Genomic DNA, 14,093 nt, shown 5'->3' with positions numbered 1-14,093 from the left:
AGTAACGGGACCGCGCAAGACGTTGAGTTCCTGTAGAGAACTATTCGGTTACCCGGAGACCCCCGCTCGTAGGAGAAGTGGGGCGATAGTGACCGGTATGTGAGGTGAAGAAGGAGGGGGGGACAGTGACCGGTATGTGAGGAGAAGTGGGGCGATAGTGACCGGTATGCGAGGAGAAGTGGGGCGATAGTGACCGGTATGTAAGGAGGGGGACAGTGTCCGGTATGTGAGGAGAAGAAGGGGGGACAGTGACCGGTATGTGAGTGAGCGGAGGGGGGACAGTGACCGGTATGTGAGGAGAAGAAGGGGGGACAGTGACCGGTATGTGAGTGAGCGGAGGGGGGGCGATTGTGTCCGGTATGTGAGGAGAAGGAGGAGGGGGGGACAGTGACCGGTATGTGAGTGAGCGGAGGGGGGGACAGTGTCCGGTATGTGAGTGAGAGGGGGGGACAGTGACCGGTATGTGAGTGAGCGGAGGGGGGGACAGTGTCCGGTATGTGAGTGAGAGGGGGGACAGCGTCCGGTATGTGAGTGAGAGGGGGGGACAGCGTCCGGTATGTGAGTGAGAGGGGGGGACAGTGACCGGTATGTGAGTGAGCGGAGGGGGGGACAGTGTCCGGTATGTGAGTGAGAGGGGGGGACAGCGTCCGGTATGTGAGTGAGAGGGGGGGACAGCGTCCGGTATGTGAGTGAGAGGGGGGGACAGTGACCGGTATGTGAGTGAGCGGAGGGGGGGACAGTGTCCGGTATGTGAGTGAGAGGGGGGGACAGCGTCTGGTATGTGAGTGAGAGGGGGGGACAGCGTCTGGTATGTGAGTGAGAGGGGGGGGACAGCGTCTGGTATGTGAGTGAGAGGGGGGACAGCGTCCGGTATGTGAGTGAGAGGGGGGGGACAGCGTCCGGTATGTGAGTGAGAGGAGGGGGGACAGTGTCCGGTATGTGAGTGAGCGGAGGGGGGGACAGTGTCCGGTATGTGAATGAGAGGGGGGGACAGTGACCGGTATGTGAGTGAGAGGAGGGGGGGACAGTGACCGGTATGTGAGTGAGCGGAGGGGGGGACAGCGTCCGGTATGTGAGAGAGGAGGGGGGGACCAGTGTCCGGTATGTGAGGGGGGGGGACAGTGTCCGGTATGTGAGGAGAAGGAGGGGTGGACAGTGTCCGGTATGTGAGGAGGAGGGGACAGTGTCCGGTATGTGAGTGAGAGGAGGGGGGGACCAGTGTCCGGTATGTGAGGAGGGGGGGTCGGTGACCGGTATGTGAGTGAGAGGAGGGGGGGGACCAGTGTCCGGTATGTGAGGAGGGGGGGTCGGTGACCGGTATGTGAGGAGGAGGAGGGGGGACGGTGACCGGTATGTGAGGAGGAGGAGGAGGAGGGGGGGACGGTGACCGGTATGTGAGGAGGAGGAGGGGGGGGACGGTGACCGGTATGTGAGGAGGAGGAGGGGGGGACGATGACCGGTATGTGAGGAGAAGGAGGGGGGGCGGTGACCGGTATGTGAGGAGGAGGAGGGGGGGGTCGGTGACCGGTATGTGAGGAGGAGGGGTCGGTGACCGGTATGTGAGGAGGAGGAGGGGGGACAGTGTCCGGTATGTGAGGAGAAGGAGGGGGGGACAGTGTCCGGTATGTGAGGAGAAGGAGGGGGGGACAGTGTCCGGTATGTGAGGAGGAGGGGACAGTGTCCGGTATGTGAGTGAGAGGAGGGGGGGACCAGTGTCCGGTATGTGAGGAGGGGGGGGGTCGGTGACCGGTATGTGAGGAGGAGGAGGGGGGACGGTGACCGGTATGTGGGGAGGAGGAGGGGGGGGACGGTGACCGGTATGTGAGGAGGAGGAGGAGGGGGGGACGATGACCGGTATGTGAGGAGAAGGAGGGGGGGCGGTGACCGGTATGTGAGGAGGAGGAGGGGGGGGTCGGTGACCGGTATGTGAGGAGGAGGAGGAGGGGGGGTCGGTGACCGGTATGTGAGGAGGAGGAGGGGGGACGGTGACCGGTATGTGAGGAGGTGGAGGTGGAGGAGGAGGGGGGCGGTGACCGGTATGTGAGGAGGGGGGGGGTGACGGTGGCCGATGTGTGAGGAGGGGGGGGGACGGTGACCGGTATAGGAGGAGCAGGGGGGCAGCCCGTGACCCCTCTTGGTACCCCCTCAGCCTGTGACCCCTCTTGTTCCCCCTCAGCCTGTGACCCCTCTTGTTCCCCCTCAGCCCTGTGACCCCGGAGCTTACGCTCTACAGTGTGAACATGTTGGGGTGTTACAATCGCTGCAGTCTGAACAGGTTTTGCTGGAATTCCCCTTTAAGTGCAGCACAGCGGGCGGTTGTGACCCTCGGGAGGTCCTTGTGTTATTGTGAAGCAGCGGCACAGATTGTTTATGGTTAACCCTCCGTGTGCTGTGGCCGTGCTCTCTAGTCCCTCGTTATTTTGCTGCAATCTGCTGGGATTCATCTAGACAGCGGGAAGCTCCTAAAATACGAATCCTGCGGGTAGATTACTTTCCTGCCAAGTTCCTGCTACTTGATGGTGGCGCGTAGTGTGTTTTCCCCCCGGAGGCTGTCGGCGGGTTGTTTTCCCCCGGAGGCTGTCGGCGGGCTGCGTTTTCCCCCGGAGGCTGTCGGCGGGTTGTTTTCCCCCGGGAGGCTGTCGGCGGGTCGTGTTTTCCCCCCCGGAGGCTGTCGGCGGGTCGTGTTTTCCCCCCCGGAGGCTGTCGGCGGGTCGTGTTTTCCCCCCCGGAGGCTGTCGGCGGGTCGTGTTTTCCCCCCGGAGGCTGTCGGCGGGTCGTGTTTTCCCCCCGGAGGCTGTCGGCGGGCTGCGTTTTCCCCCCGGAGGCTGTCGGCGGGTCGTGTTTTCCCCCCGGAGGCTGTCGGCGGGTCGTGTTTTCCCCCCGGAGGCTGTCGGCGGGTCGTGTTTTCCCCCCGGAGGCTGTCGGCGGGTCGTGTTTTCCCCCCGGAGGCTGTCGGCGGGTCGTGTTTTCCCCCCGGAGGCTGTCGGCGGGTCGTGTTTTCCCCCCGGAGGCTGTCGGCGGGTCGTGTTTTCCCCCCGGAGGCTGTCGGCGGGTCGTGTTTTCCCCCCGGAGGCTGTCGGCGGGTCGTGTTTTCCCCCCGGAGGCTGTCGGCGGGTCGTGTTTTCCCCCCGGAGGCTGTCGGCGGGTCGTGTTTTCCCCCCGGAGGCTGTCGGCGGGTCGTGTTTTCCCCCCGGAGGCTGTCGGCGGGTCGTGTTTTCCCCCCGGAGGCTGTCGGCGGGTCGTGTTTTCCCCCCGGAGGCTGTCGGCGGGTCGTGTTTTCCCCCCGGAGGCTGTCGGCGGGTCGTGTTTTCCCCCCGGAGGCTGTCGGCGGGTCGTGTTTTCCCCCCGGAGGCTGTCGGCGGGTCGTGTTTTCCCCCCGGAGGCTGTCGGCGGGTCGTGTTTTCCCCCCGGAGGCTGTCGGCGGGTCGTGTTTTCCCCCCGGAGGCTGTCGGCGGGTCGTGTTTTCCCCCCGGAGGCTGTCGGCGGGTCGTGTTTTCCCCCCGGAGGCTGTCGGCGGGTCGTGTTTTCCCCCCGGAGGCTGTCGGCGGGTCGTGTTTTCCCCCCGGAGGCTGTCGGCGGGTCGTGTTTTCCCCCCGGAGGCTGTCGGCGGGTCGTGTTTTCCCCCCGGAGGCTGTCGGCGGGTCGTGTTTTCCCCCCGGAGGCTGTCGGCGGGTCGTGTTTTCCCCCCGGAGGCTGTCGGCGGGTCGTGTTTTCCCCCCGGAGGCTGTCGGCGGGTCGTGTTTTCCCCCCGGAGGCTGTCGGCGGGTCGTGTTTTCCCCCCGGAGGCTGTCGGCGGGTCGTGTTTTCCCCCCGGAGGCTGTCGGCGGGTCGCGTTTTCCCCCCGGAGGCTGTCGGCGGGTCGCGTTTTCCCCCCGGAGGCTGTCGGCGGGTCGCGTTTTCCCCCGGAGGCTGTCGGCGGGTCGCGTTTTCCCCCCGGAGGCTGTCGGCGGGTCGCGTTTTCCCCCCGGAGGCTGTCGGCGGGTTGTGTTTTCTCCCTCTGTCACTGCTCCCCCCCCCCCATCCTTATACTTGTCAACCCTCACGTTGCTGACCTGTCCCCCTGTAAACATGCTGGATAGGCGGATCCTGGAGACATTGGCGCCATCCGCCACCTGAGGTGTCTGGTCGGTGTAACGTGAAGGGGCAGTGACGAGGGAAACGTTCGCTGTGAAAGTGATAAATATTCTGACCTGCAGGAAAGCGATTGTGACGTTTTGTAAGTTATGGAACATCCTGATATTATTATTTACCTGTCCAGTCATCTGTTCCTCAAGAGCAGCGCTCCCTTCCCTGGGCCAGCGGAGTGGGGTCTTCTGCAGGTCAGTGGGGGGCGCTGTCCTGTTGTCACACTTGCTGTATTTGCGGTCCCATGATGAGTGCGGTCGGCGCTGTTTACGTTCTACATGCGTAGCGTCGGCTCGTTATAACGGGTGCGCGGCGCTGTCAGGTGAGGAGGGGGCAGGGGGAGCTCAGCCCCCGCTTATTACTGACAGACGGGTGAGAACATGCGGCGTTAACCCTTACTCCCCCAAAACCTGTGGAATTCGCTGTGAATACGCAGAATAATCGCAGATAATTTTGCAAACAATGGCGTTTGTTCTACAACAAACAGACTTGACCTCGTGTGTAGATTCTGCGCCGGGACGGTTCTGTGGATTTGTAGTTCTTTCCGCAGCGTGGGGTTGATTTTTTTGCTTCTATGGACAGCGCTGCAGTTTTTCCACCTCCAAAACCTGCTGAAAGATCTGCAGCATATAAGCTGCGTGTGAACAGGGCCTAACCCTCAGACACCGTGCTCTGTATCCGTCACTTGGCGTGTAGCCCAGGCCTACTGATAACCATGTACATGATCCGTGTCTATGGAGACTGGGGGTTGTAGTGGATGAAGATGGATCACCCCGCGGAGCGTTCACCTCCTGTCACAGCAGAACTTTCTACTGACTTATAATGGACCAGATGCAGGGGAGTCGTCCATTGCGGCAGCGGCCGGCGCTGATGATGCTTTTAGTCCGGACTGCTCACGTACTGTCGTCAGGTGACCACGCGTAGGGCGTCCAGAAGTAATGGGACTATTTTACAGCACGTGGTTGATATTATATCTCACGGTCAGGACTGTGCTCTTAGTATTGGACGGCAGCAGACGTTGAGAATGGACTGTAGGCGGTCGTCCCCTCGCGTGTTTGTGGAGAGCGGAGGTGCAGGAGAGACATTTACTATCCGGTCTGTATTCCTGACTCGCACGGTGTACAGCAGACTGAGGATAACAAGACGTCAGCAAATGATCAGACTCCAGAGGTGGCAGATGGGAGTGATGGTCCTACAGAGCCCCCGTCAGTGAGGATGATCAGTATGTTATTGCAGCTGGCTGACGCCTATTGGAGCATGTGTGATGCCAGGCTGACGTTACTCGTCCTGTGGGTTATGTAACGCTGTAATAATCCGGGGGGTCTCTTGGAGGGTCTCGGGCTTCCAGCCTGGGAGTCGCACTGTGTCCTGACGTCTTATATAATGTGGTATTGCCCATCGCTCCTCCGCTATGTGGTGTCTCCTATGGGGGGGGGGGGGGCTCCTGCCGTTCATGATGACGTCATGGGGACAGGACAATCTTTTAGGGAAGTTCCAGATGTACAAACTATTATTTGTCCCTGTTCTGCGAGTCATTTCTGCAGCGTTGGCTTTATACAGCGTCGCTGACACGCAACATCAGTCCATGCACCCCAATATTACCCCTCACCCATGGGGGTCCTGTCCAATGAGAGCCGTGGCTGGTATTGGTGTAGGGGTTCCCCCACAATAGTAGTGGCGTCTGTTGGTGGTGGTTCACATTGGGCAGATGTTTTGTTGGTCTCCCCTGCCTGGCTGTGGCCGGTCTGATCTGCGGGGTCACGTCCTTCCTATGTGGGTGGTCATAAGGCGAGCAGTAAATTATATCTGAAAGATGTTCAGCAGGAGCAGTGCAGGACCAACCTGTGCCCCCCCCCCCCCCAAAAAAAACCCAAAAAATATCAGGAAAATCCAAGCAGAGAAGTTCACTGGAGGTTTTTCCCCTTCATTGAATGTTACTGTGGCCTCTGGGAAGGTGCCGGGTGTGGGGGAGGGGGCGTTATCGGGATTGGATGTATTTCTGTGGATTAGATTATGCCTCTTATTTTTTGCATTGGTCGGGGTGTGTGATGAGGGATGTTGGGTTTCACCAGGGCTGATCCTGCGGGAGATATATTGGCGTTATTCTCATCATTATATTACACGCGGCTGCTCGGCCGATCGTCTATATGTTACGGGGGTGGCGGAGGAATATCTCATGAATGGGCAGAAATCCTTCTCCTCTGGCCTCTCTTCCCACCGGTGTAAGGAACGGGGACATTCGGGGAGTTTTTATATGTTTTTCTTTGCCGCTGGTTTGTGTCGGGTTGACGATTTGCCGTCCATTGAGGAGCATTGGGTGAATGTCTTTACTGGTTTGGTCGTTTTTGGGGTGATTTCCAGGTGGACTCGTTTCATTCTAGGGACTGGCGGATTGGCTGAAGCCGTTGTTCATTTGTCTGATGGTAGATTAATGACCTGATGGATAATTAGATGGACTAAACCCTCTGTTCTGTGTAGAGTTTGTGCGGGGCGTGGGGTGTTGTGGGGGGGGGGGGGTCCTGGGGGTGCCATGATTTCTGCTGGTCGATTACTGGGCTGCGTTCTGTGCTGTAGTGAAGGCCGTGTCCTCCGGGCTCATCTTTCCTCTTTGTTTCCCCAGATCTTCGATGTGAGGATCCACTAGAAGATTTGGCAGGGATCTGACCCTGCAGGAGGCCCCCGGGCACAGTATGGCCCAGATCTCCAGCAGCAATGGCTTCAGACAAAACGTGTCCTCATCTGCACGCACATCGGGAACAAAAGATGTGGGAAAGGAGGAGGCTTTACAGATGGAAGCAGAAGCTTTAGACAAGCTGCAGAGAGAGAAGCGGCTGCTGGGCGGTCAGGGGAACCCCTTCATGAGAGGGCACCCCAAACCTCCCGGCTCAGCCCTGCAGGATCGTGACCTCATGGTTTTCCCGGAGGCGGATGCCACAACCAGGGCAGAGAAGTCTCTACAGAACATCGATGTAGAGAATCTTCCACTCGCTGAGTTAGAAAAAATACTTTTGGACGACAGTTTTGAGGTTGTTCCCAAACCCCTGATTGTATCTCAGACGCAGGGGTCCCATCCAGTTGTGTCAGCGCAATGTTTTAACAACCCCTCCTTCCTGGGCAGTCAATGGACATCCCGACTGCCAGCGCCCTGCTCTCTGCCGCCAACCTTCTCTGCATCCTACCAAAAACGGTCAGATCCTTTCCAGAATGGCCTCCAATCTGCTGCGCCGTGCAGGGCCCCCGTGTTTCTCAGTCTTCCTGCCCCCTCCCCATATGTCTCCTTCTCTATGCCAGTTCGTGGCCCCTTCCCTATGGCAGGGACCTTGCCGGCATATTCCAGTGTTGTTACTCCTGGCATGGCACATTTATTTGACAAGATCGCGTGGACATCCGAGTTCTTAAGGAATGGAAAGTCCAACATTGAGAGCCGATTACCACAAACTCAAATCCCTGGAGCGCGTGCGGAGGGAGCAGACAAGGCAGAGGACATCAGCAAGTTTGACTGGCTAGATCTGGATCCTCTCAGTAAAGCGAAGGTGGATCCTGTGGAGCTTCCCGTCCGCCAGGACAGTGAGGCGGCTGTCGGCTCCACTGCAGGAGATCCCTGGGATGCTGTTTTACTTGAAGAAAAGCCTGTGATCTCCGCGTACTGTGAGCGGAAAGCAAATGGCAAATCTCCATCAGGGGCCACAGTCACCAGGAGCCACTCCTTAAACCTGCGGTCAGCACACGGGCAGCTGTCCAGAAGTGACAGCATGGAGGTGAGTGATGGGGCGCGCGCTCTGCTGGTGTCACCGCTGTGAGGGATCTGCTCCTCCTGTACTTGGAGATCTTCTCACCGGGGGTCAGTGATAGATTCTGCTTCGCTGTATGAGACTTGTCACCAGTGATATCCCGTTGGTGTTGTCTTGTTTTGTGCAGCCCCGACCCACGGCCTGTACAAATAACAAGTGACGCACATAAACCTCTGTATTCACATTGCATCACCAAGGGGCAAAACCGTAAAAAATATCGCTGGAAAAACGGTGGCAGAGATATATTAATATTGTCCATTCACGAAATCCAGCGACGACAAAGTAGAGCCGCACGGAGGGGTTCAGTGATATTAACCATTAAAGGCACCGGGACCTATAAACGTAATGATGCTGCGGCGTTACTGAGCTCTTACATATATATGGCTCCAACATATCCCACAGCGCAGTACAGAGATCATCAGCAGTCCCTGTCCCCAGTGCGGCTCACAATCTGAATCCTGCAACTTAAAAACTCCATGCAGGTGTTATATATATCTTACAAATATACTTCTACTCTAACCAAGAACAAACCCGAGGAATCAAATCTCCATAATCTGCAAAAATATAAAGTCCGTTTATTAATACGTATAAAATAATGACCGGAATACACTGTTTATAGGGATGCACAGTCCCTGCACCGGAGACCTCAGGACGCAACTCCGAGGCTCCGAAACCGCAGCGTACAGGACAATTCACATACAGGGAGTCCTAATATAGAGATGCCGTACAACAATATCACACGCAGAGCATCGCGCACAGTCAGATGACACATATAGAAATCTATACATAATCTAATGATCCTGGACGAGACTAATCCCGTATAATAACAGTAGGTAGGAAACACTCCGACGTCACATGGCAGCGTAATATTCACTGATGGCAGAGACCGTGAACCAACCGTGTGAGGAACGTCACCGATATAGTCTCCGCCAGGGACTTCACCCATAGACGTCCTGACTGTGGGGTATCCAGGAGACAAACCCCTTAATGTGTGTTTCGCTCGCCCAGCAGCTTCATCAGACGGTCTGACGGCTACCGGGCCAGCGAAACGCACGAAAGGTGAACAACAGGAAGCCTGAAATAAGATTCATCAATACGAGTGCAAATGTAGATCCAGGGCGAAGGAAGGAATCGCCTTGTAATAATAATATAATCACACGACAGCGGATCCGGGGCACACAGGTCATACTATGGGGTGACTCCGCAGCCAATCACAGGCCACATATCACTTCTAACCTCCTGTATATCATATATTCACCACTAAGTTTCAGAGAGAACCTGGGGACGGGCGCACGCACCCCGAACATGTCATCACTGATACAGTCCTCGTATCTGGGGAAATGCTACATAACCAGTGACGCTGCTCCTTGACATCCCAACTGCGCTGCAATATGTATAGTGTAATAAGGAGCAGGAGTTCCATAGTGTGACTGCTCTTCCAGCGCGGAGCGCCTTCCACCCCATGATGTGCAGCTTCTTTTCATAAACCATCAGACAGTTGTGTGCTTTTCCGCTATTTCTGTGTGGAGAGGAGCAGGCCTGGGTGTGCGCGCGGACGCTGCGCTATGTACGTTGTACTTCAATCCCAGAGTGTTTTCATCCTTTACGACAGCTGCCTGGCCCTGGGAGCCTCTGTGTGCTGTGGTGGGGGCAGACTCCTGATAATGGGGGTGTGGAGCAGTAACTCTGGGTGCTCGTGTGTTTCCCTGTGTGTGGACCAGTCTTGGTATAAATACATCCAGCTGTCTTCTCTATATCATAAGAATCTCCTTCTAGACGGACAGCGGCAGCGCGCGGACGCCTCCGGGGAGATCCATCCTACGAGATTTGGAAGTGCAGGATGAAGAGGTTGCGGCGTTCTGTAAAGAAGTGGAGAGGTGAGCAGGTCCTCCGTGATCTCCTGGGGGGGGACGCGCTTCGTACACCAGCCTTAATGACAATTTAGTTGGAGTAAGATGCGGCACATTTATTAGGAGGTGACTGCAATTAATGACCCCCCCACCCCGTCAGACATAAAGTAAAAAAATAATATGTATCCTCCCCGGGTCCCTCCACGTGCAGCAGATCATACACCGTCCTGACGCCGAGCGTGAGGGTCTTATATGTGACGCAGCAGCAACGCAATCCGTGCCCGGTGTCCGTATATTGTATGAGCCGCGCCATGGTCAGGGGACCCGGTGGAGAGTGAGGGAAGTGCGTGCCCAGCGGGGAAGGGGTGGGTAGTCCGGGGGCTCTACCTTGCTCGGCCCCATAGAGTGAAGTTCCGCTATAATTAACAGCAGTTTTCTGGTGTAAATCTCAATAAATAAACCAAGGACGATATCTGCACGGCGCTGGTACGTTCTCCCCGGGTGCTTGTGGGTTTCCTCCAATGTCCTCAACACCCCCCCCCCCCCCCCCCCCCAAAAAAAAATCATACAGATTGGGATCTTACATTGTGAGCCCCAATGGGGACAGTTCAGGACGACCTGTAAAGCGCTGCGGAATATGTTGGAGCTTTATAAGTAACACAAATAAATACAATTGTCGGGGCTCTCCCAAATAATGGCGAGGGCGCGTAATCTGTCCAAAGGGTCGCAGCTTTCACAGCAAATTGTCACTTTTCTACGCCAGAAACTGACAGTGAAGGCTGATAACATCTCCCCGATGTGTCTTCATGATGTAATAAGATCTGAGCTTATCTGTGCGGGGTCTGATCTCGGGGTTCAGGACGTCGTGTGTGTGTGTGCGGGGTCTGATCTCGGGGTTCAGGACGTCGTGTGTGCGGGGTCTGATCTCGGGGTTTGGCACATGTGTTGTGTGTGTGTGTGTGTGTGCGGGGTCTGATCTCGGGGTTCGGCACGTGTGTTGTGTGTGTGCGGGGTCTGATCTCGGGGTTCAGGACGTCGTGTGTGCGGGGTCTGATCTCGGGGTTTGGCACATGTGTTGTGTGTGTGCGGGGTCTGATCTCGGGGTTCGGCGTGTGTGTTGTGTGTGCGGGGTCTGATCTCAGGGTTCGGCACGTGTGTTGTGTGTGTGCGGGGTCTGATCTCAGGGTTTGGGACGTGTGTTGTGTGTGTGCGGGGTCTGATCTCGGGGTTCGGCATGTGTGTTGTGTGTGCGGGGTCTGATCTCGGGGTTCGGCACGTGTGTTGTGTGTGTGCGGGGTCTGATCTCGGGGTTCAGGACGTCGTGTGTGCGGGGTCTGATCTCAGGGTTCGGCACGTGTGTTGTGTGTGTGCGGGGTCTGATCTCGGGGTTCGGCACGTGTGTTGTGTGTGTGCGGGGTCTGATCTCGGGGTTCGGCGTGTGTGTTGTGTGTGCGGGGTCTGATCTCGGGGTTCGGCACGTGTGTTGTGTGTGTGCGGGGTCTGATCTCGGGGTTCGGGACGTGTGTTGTGTGTGTGTGTGTGCGGGGTCTGATCTCGGGGTTCAGCACGTGTGTTGTGTGTGCGGGGTCTGATCTCAGGGTTCGGCACCTGTGTTGTGTGTGCGGGGTCTGATCTCGGGGTTCGGCACCTGTGTTGTGTGTGTGCGGGGTCTGATCTCGGGGTTCGGGACGTGTGTTGTGTGTGTGCAGGGTCTGATCTCGGGGTTCGGGACGTGTGTTGTGTGTGTGCAGGGTCTGATCTCGGGGTACGGCACGTGTGTTGTGTGTGCAGGGTCTGATCTCGGGGTTCGGCATGTGTGTTGTGTGTGCGGGGTCTGATCTCGGGGTTCGGCACGTGTGTTGTGTGTGTGCGGGGTCTGATCTCGGGGTTCGGCGTGTGTGTTGTGTGTGCGGGGTCTGATCTCAGGGTTCGGCACGTGTGTTGTGTGTGTGTGTGTGTGCGGGGTCTGATCTCGGGGTTCGGGACGTGTGTTGTGTGTGCGGGGTCTGATCTCGGGGTTCGGGACGTGTGTTGTGTGTGCGGGGTCTGATCTCGGGGTTCGGCACCTGTGTTGTGTGTGCGGGGTCTGATCTCGGGGTTCGGCATGTGTGTTGTGTGTGCGGGGTCTGATCTCGGGGTTCGGCATGTGTGTTGTGTGTGCGGGGTCTGATCTCGGGGTTCGGCACGTGTGTTGTGTGTGTGCGGGGTCTGATCTCGGGGTTCGGCGTGTGTGTTGTGTGTGCGGGGTCTGATCTCGGGGTTCGGCACGTGTGTTGTGTGTGTGCGGGGTCTGATCTCGGGGTTCTGCACGTGTGTTGTGTGCGGGGTCTGATCTTGGGGTTCGGCATGTGTGTTGTGTGTGCGGGGTCTGATCTCGGGGTTCGGCGTGTGTGTTGTGTGTGCGGGGTCTGATCTCGGGGTTCGGCACGTGTGTTGTGTGTGTGCGGGGTCTGATCTCGGGGTTCGGCACGTGTGTTGTGTGCGGGGTCTGATCTTGGGGTTCGGCACGTGTGTTGTGTGTGCGGGGTCTGATCTCGGGGTTCGGCACGTGTGTTGTGTGTGCGGGGTCTGATCTCGGTGTTCGGCACGTGTGTTGTGTGGGGTCTGATCTCGGGGTTCGGCACGTGTGTTGTGTGTGCGCGGGGTCTGATCTCGGGGTTCGGCACGTGTGTAGGGTCTGATCTCGGGGTACGGCACGTGTGTTGTGTGTGCAGGGTCTGATCTCGGGGTACGGCACGTGTGTTGTGTGCGCAGGGTCTGATCTCGGGGTTCGGCACGTGTGTTGTGTGGGGTCTGATCTCGGGGTTTGGCACGTGTGTTGTGTGGGGTCTGATCTCGGGGTTCGGCACGTGTGTTGTGTGGGGTCTGATCTCGGGGTTTGGCACGTGTGTTGTGTGTGTAGGGTCTGATCTCGGGGTACGGCACGTGTGTTGTGTGTGCAGGGTCTGATCTCGGGGTTCGGCACGTGTGTTGTGTGTGCAGGGTCTGATCTCGGGGTTCGGCACGTGTGTTGTGTGTGCAGGGTCTGATCTCGGGGTACGGCACGTGTGTTGTGTGTGCAGGGTCTGATCTCGGGGTACGGCACGTGTGTTGTGTGTGCAGGGTCTGATCTCGGGGTCATTTTGTGTTCTCCATTATTGTGCTGTGATTGTGGTTTCCTCTGATGTTGCTGAGTACTGTGCGGGCAGGGCAGTAACTCGTGTTCCGCAGTCTCCGCTTCCTGTGACGTCTCCTGTAATTTTGTCGCAGCTTTCACAGCAAATTGTCACTTTTCTACGCCAGAAACTGACAGTGAAGGCTGATAACGTCTCCCCGATGTGTCTTCATGATGTAATAAGATCTGAGCTTATCTGTGCGGGGTCTGATCTCGGGGTTCGGCACGTGTGTTGTGTGTGCGGGGTCTGATCTCGGGGTTCAGGACGTGTGTGTGTGCGGGGTCTGATCTCGGGGTTTGGCACATGTGTTGTGTGTGCGGGGTCTGATCTCGGGGTTCGGCATGTGTGTTGTGTGTGCGGGGTCTGATCTCGGGGTTCGGCACGTGTGTTGTGTGTGCGGGGTCTGATCTCGGGGTTCAGGACGTCGTGTGTGCGGGGTCTGATCTCGGGGTTTGGCACATGTGTTGTGTGTGTGCGGGGTCTGATCTCGGGGTTCGGCGTGTGTGTTGTGTGTGTGCGGGGTCTGATCTCAGGGTTCGGCACGTGTGTTGTGTGTGTGTGTGCGGGGTCTGATCTCGGGGTTCGGGACGTGTGTTGTGTGTGTGCGGGGTCTGATCTCGGGGTTCGGGACGTGTGTTGTGTGTGTGCGGGGTCTGATCTCGGGGTTCGGGACGTGTGTTGTGTGTGTGCGGGGTCTGATCTCGGGGTTCAGCACGTGTGTTGTGTGTGCGGGGTCTGATCTCGGGGTTCGGCACCTGTGTTGTGTGTGCGGGGTCTGATCTCGGGGTTCGGCATGTGTGTTGTGTGTGCGGGGTCTGATCTCGGGGTTCGGCACGTGTGTTGTGTGCGGGGTCTGATCTCGGGGTTCGGCGTGTGTGTTGTGTGTGCGGGGTCTGATCTCAGGGTTCTGCACGTGTGTTGTGTGCGGGGTCTGATCTCTGGGTTCGGCACGTGTGTTGTGTGTGCGGGGTCTGATCTCGGGGTTCGGCGTGTGTGTTGTGTGTGCGCGCGGGGTCTGATCTGGGGGTTCGGCGCGTGTGTTGTGTGTGTGTGTGCGGGGTCTGATCTCTGGGTTCGGCACGTGTGTTGTGTGTGTGCGGGCTCTGATCTCGGGGTTCGGCACGTGTGTTGTGTGTGCGCGGGGTCTGATCTCGGGGTTCGGCACGTGTGTT

At 57.7% G+C, this 14,093-nt stretch overlaps 1 protein-coding gene across 4 annotated transcripts in view; it reads left to right on the top strand.

The window, feature by feature from the left end:
* PIK3C2A (phosphatidylinositol-4-phosphate 3-kinase catalytic subunit type 2 alpha) overlaps positions 1-14,093 on the top strand; it is a 53,101-nt gene continuing 39,008 nt past the window's right edge. For 2 of the 4 annotated variants that reach the window (XM_075838223.1, XM_075838220.1), the window contains exons 1-3: positions 1-95; positions 6,746-7,883; positions 9,693-9,793. In XM_075838223.1, the coding sequence (XP_075694338.1) occupies positions 6,816-7,883; positions 9,693-9,793 (1,169 nt within the window). In that variant the 5' untranslated portion in view covers positions 1-95; positions 6,746-6,815. Of the gene's footprint in view, positions 105-170; positions 197-6,745; positions 7,884-9,692; positions 9,794-14,093 lie in introns of those variants that run through there. The other 2 variants (XM_075838222.1, XM_075838221.1) reach the window with 2 other exon arrangements.

The sequence above is a fragment of the Rhinoderma darwinii genome, chromosome 9, assembly GCF_050947455.1.
Source record: "Rhinoderma darwinii isolate aRhiDar2 chromosome 9, aRhiDar2.hap1, whole genome shotgun sequence".
In the NCBI taxonomy this organism is placed as follows: domain Eukaryota; kingdom Metazoa; phylum Chordata; class Amphibia; order Anura; family Rhinodermatidae; genus Rhinoderma; species Rhinoderma darwinii.
Note: the sequence above shows the minus strand (reverse complement) of the source record. Positions and strands in the feature narration are given on the sequence as shown.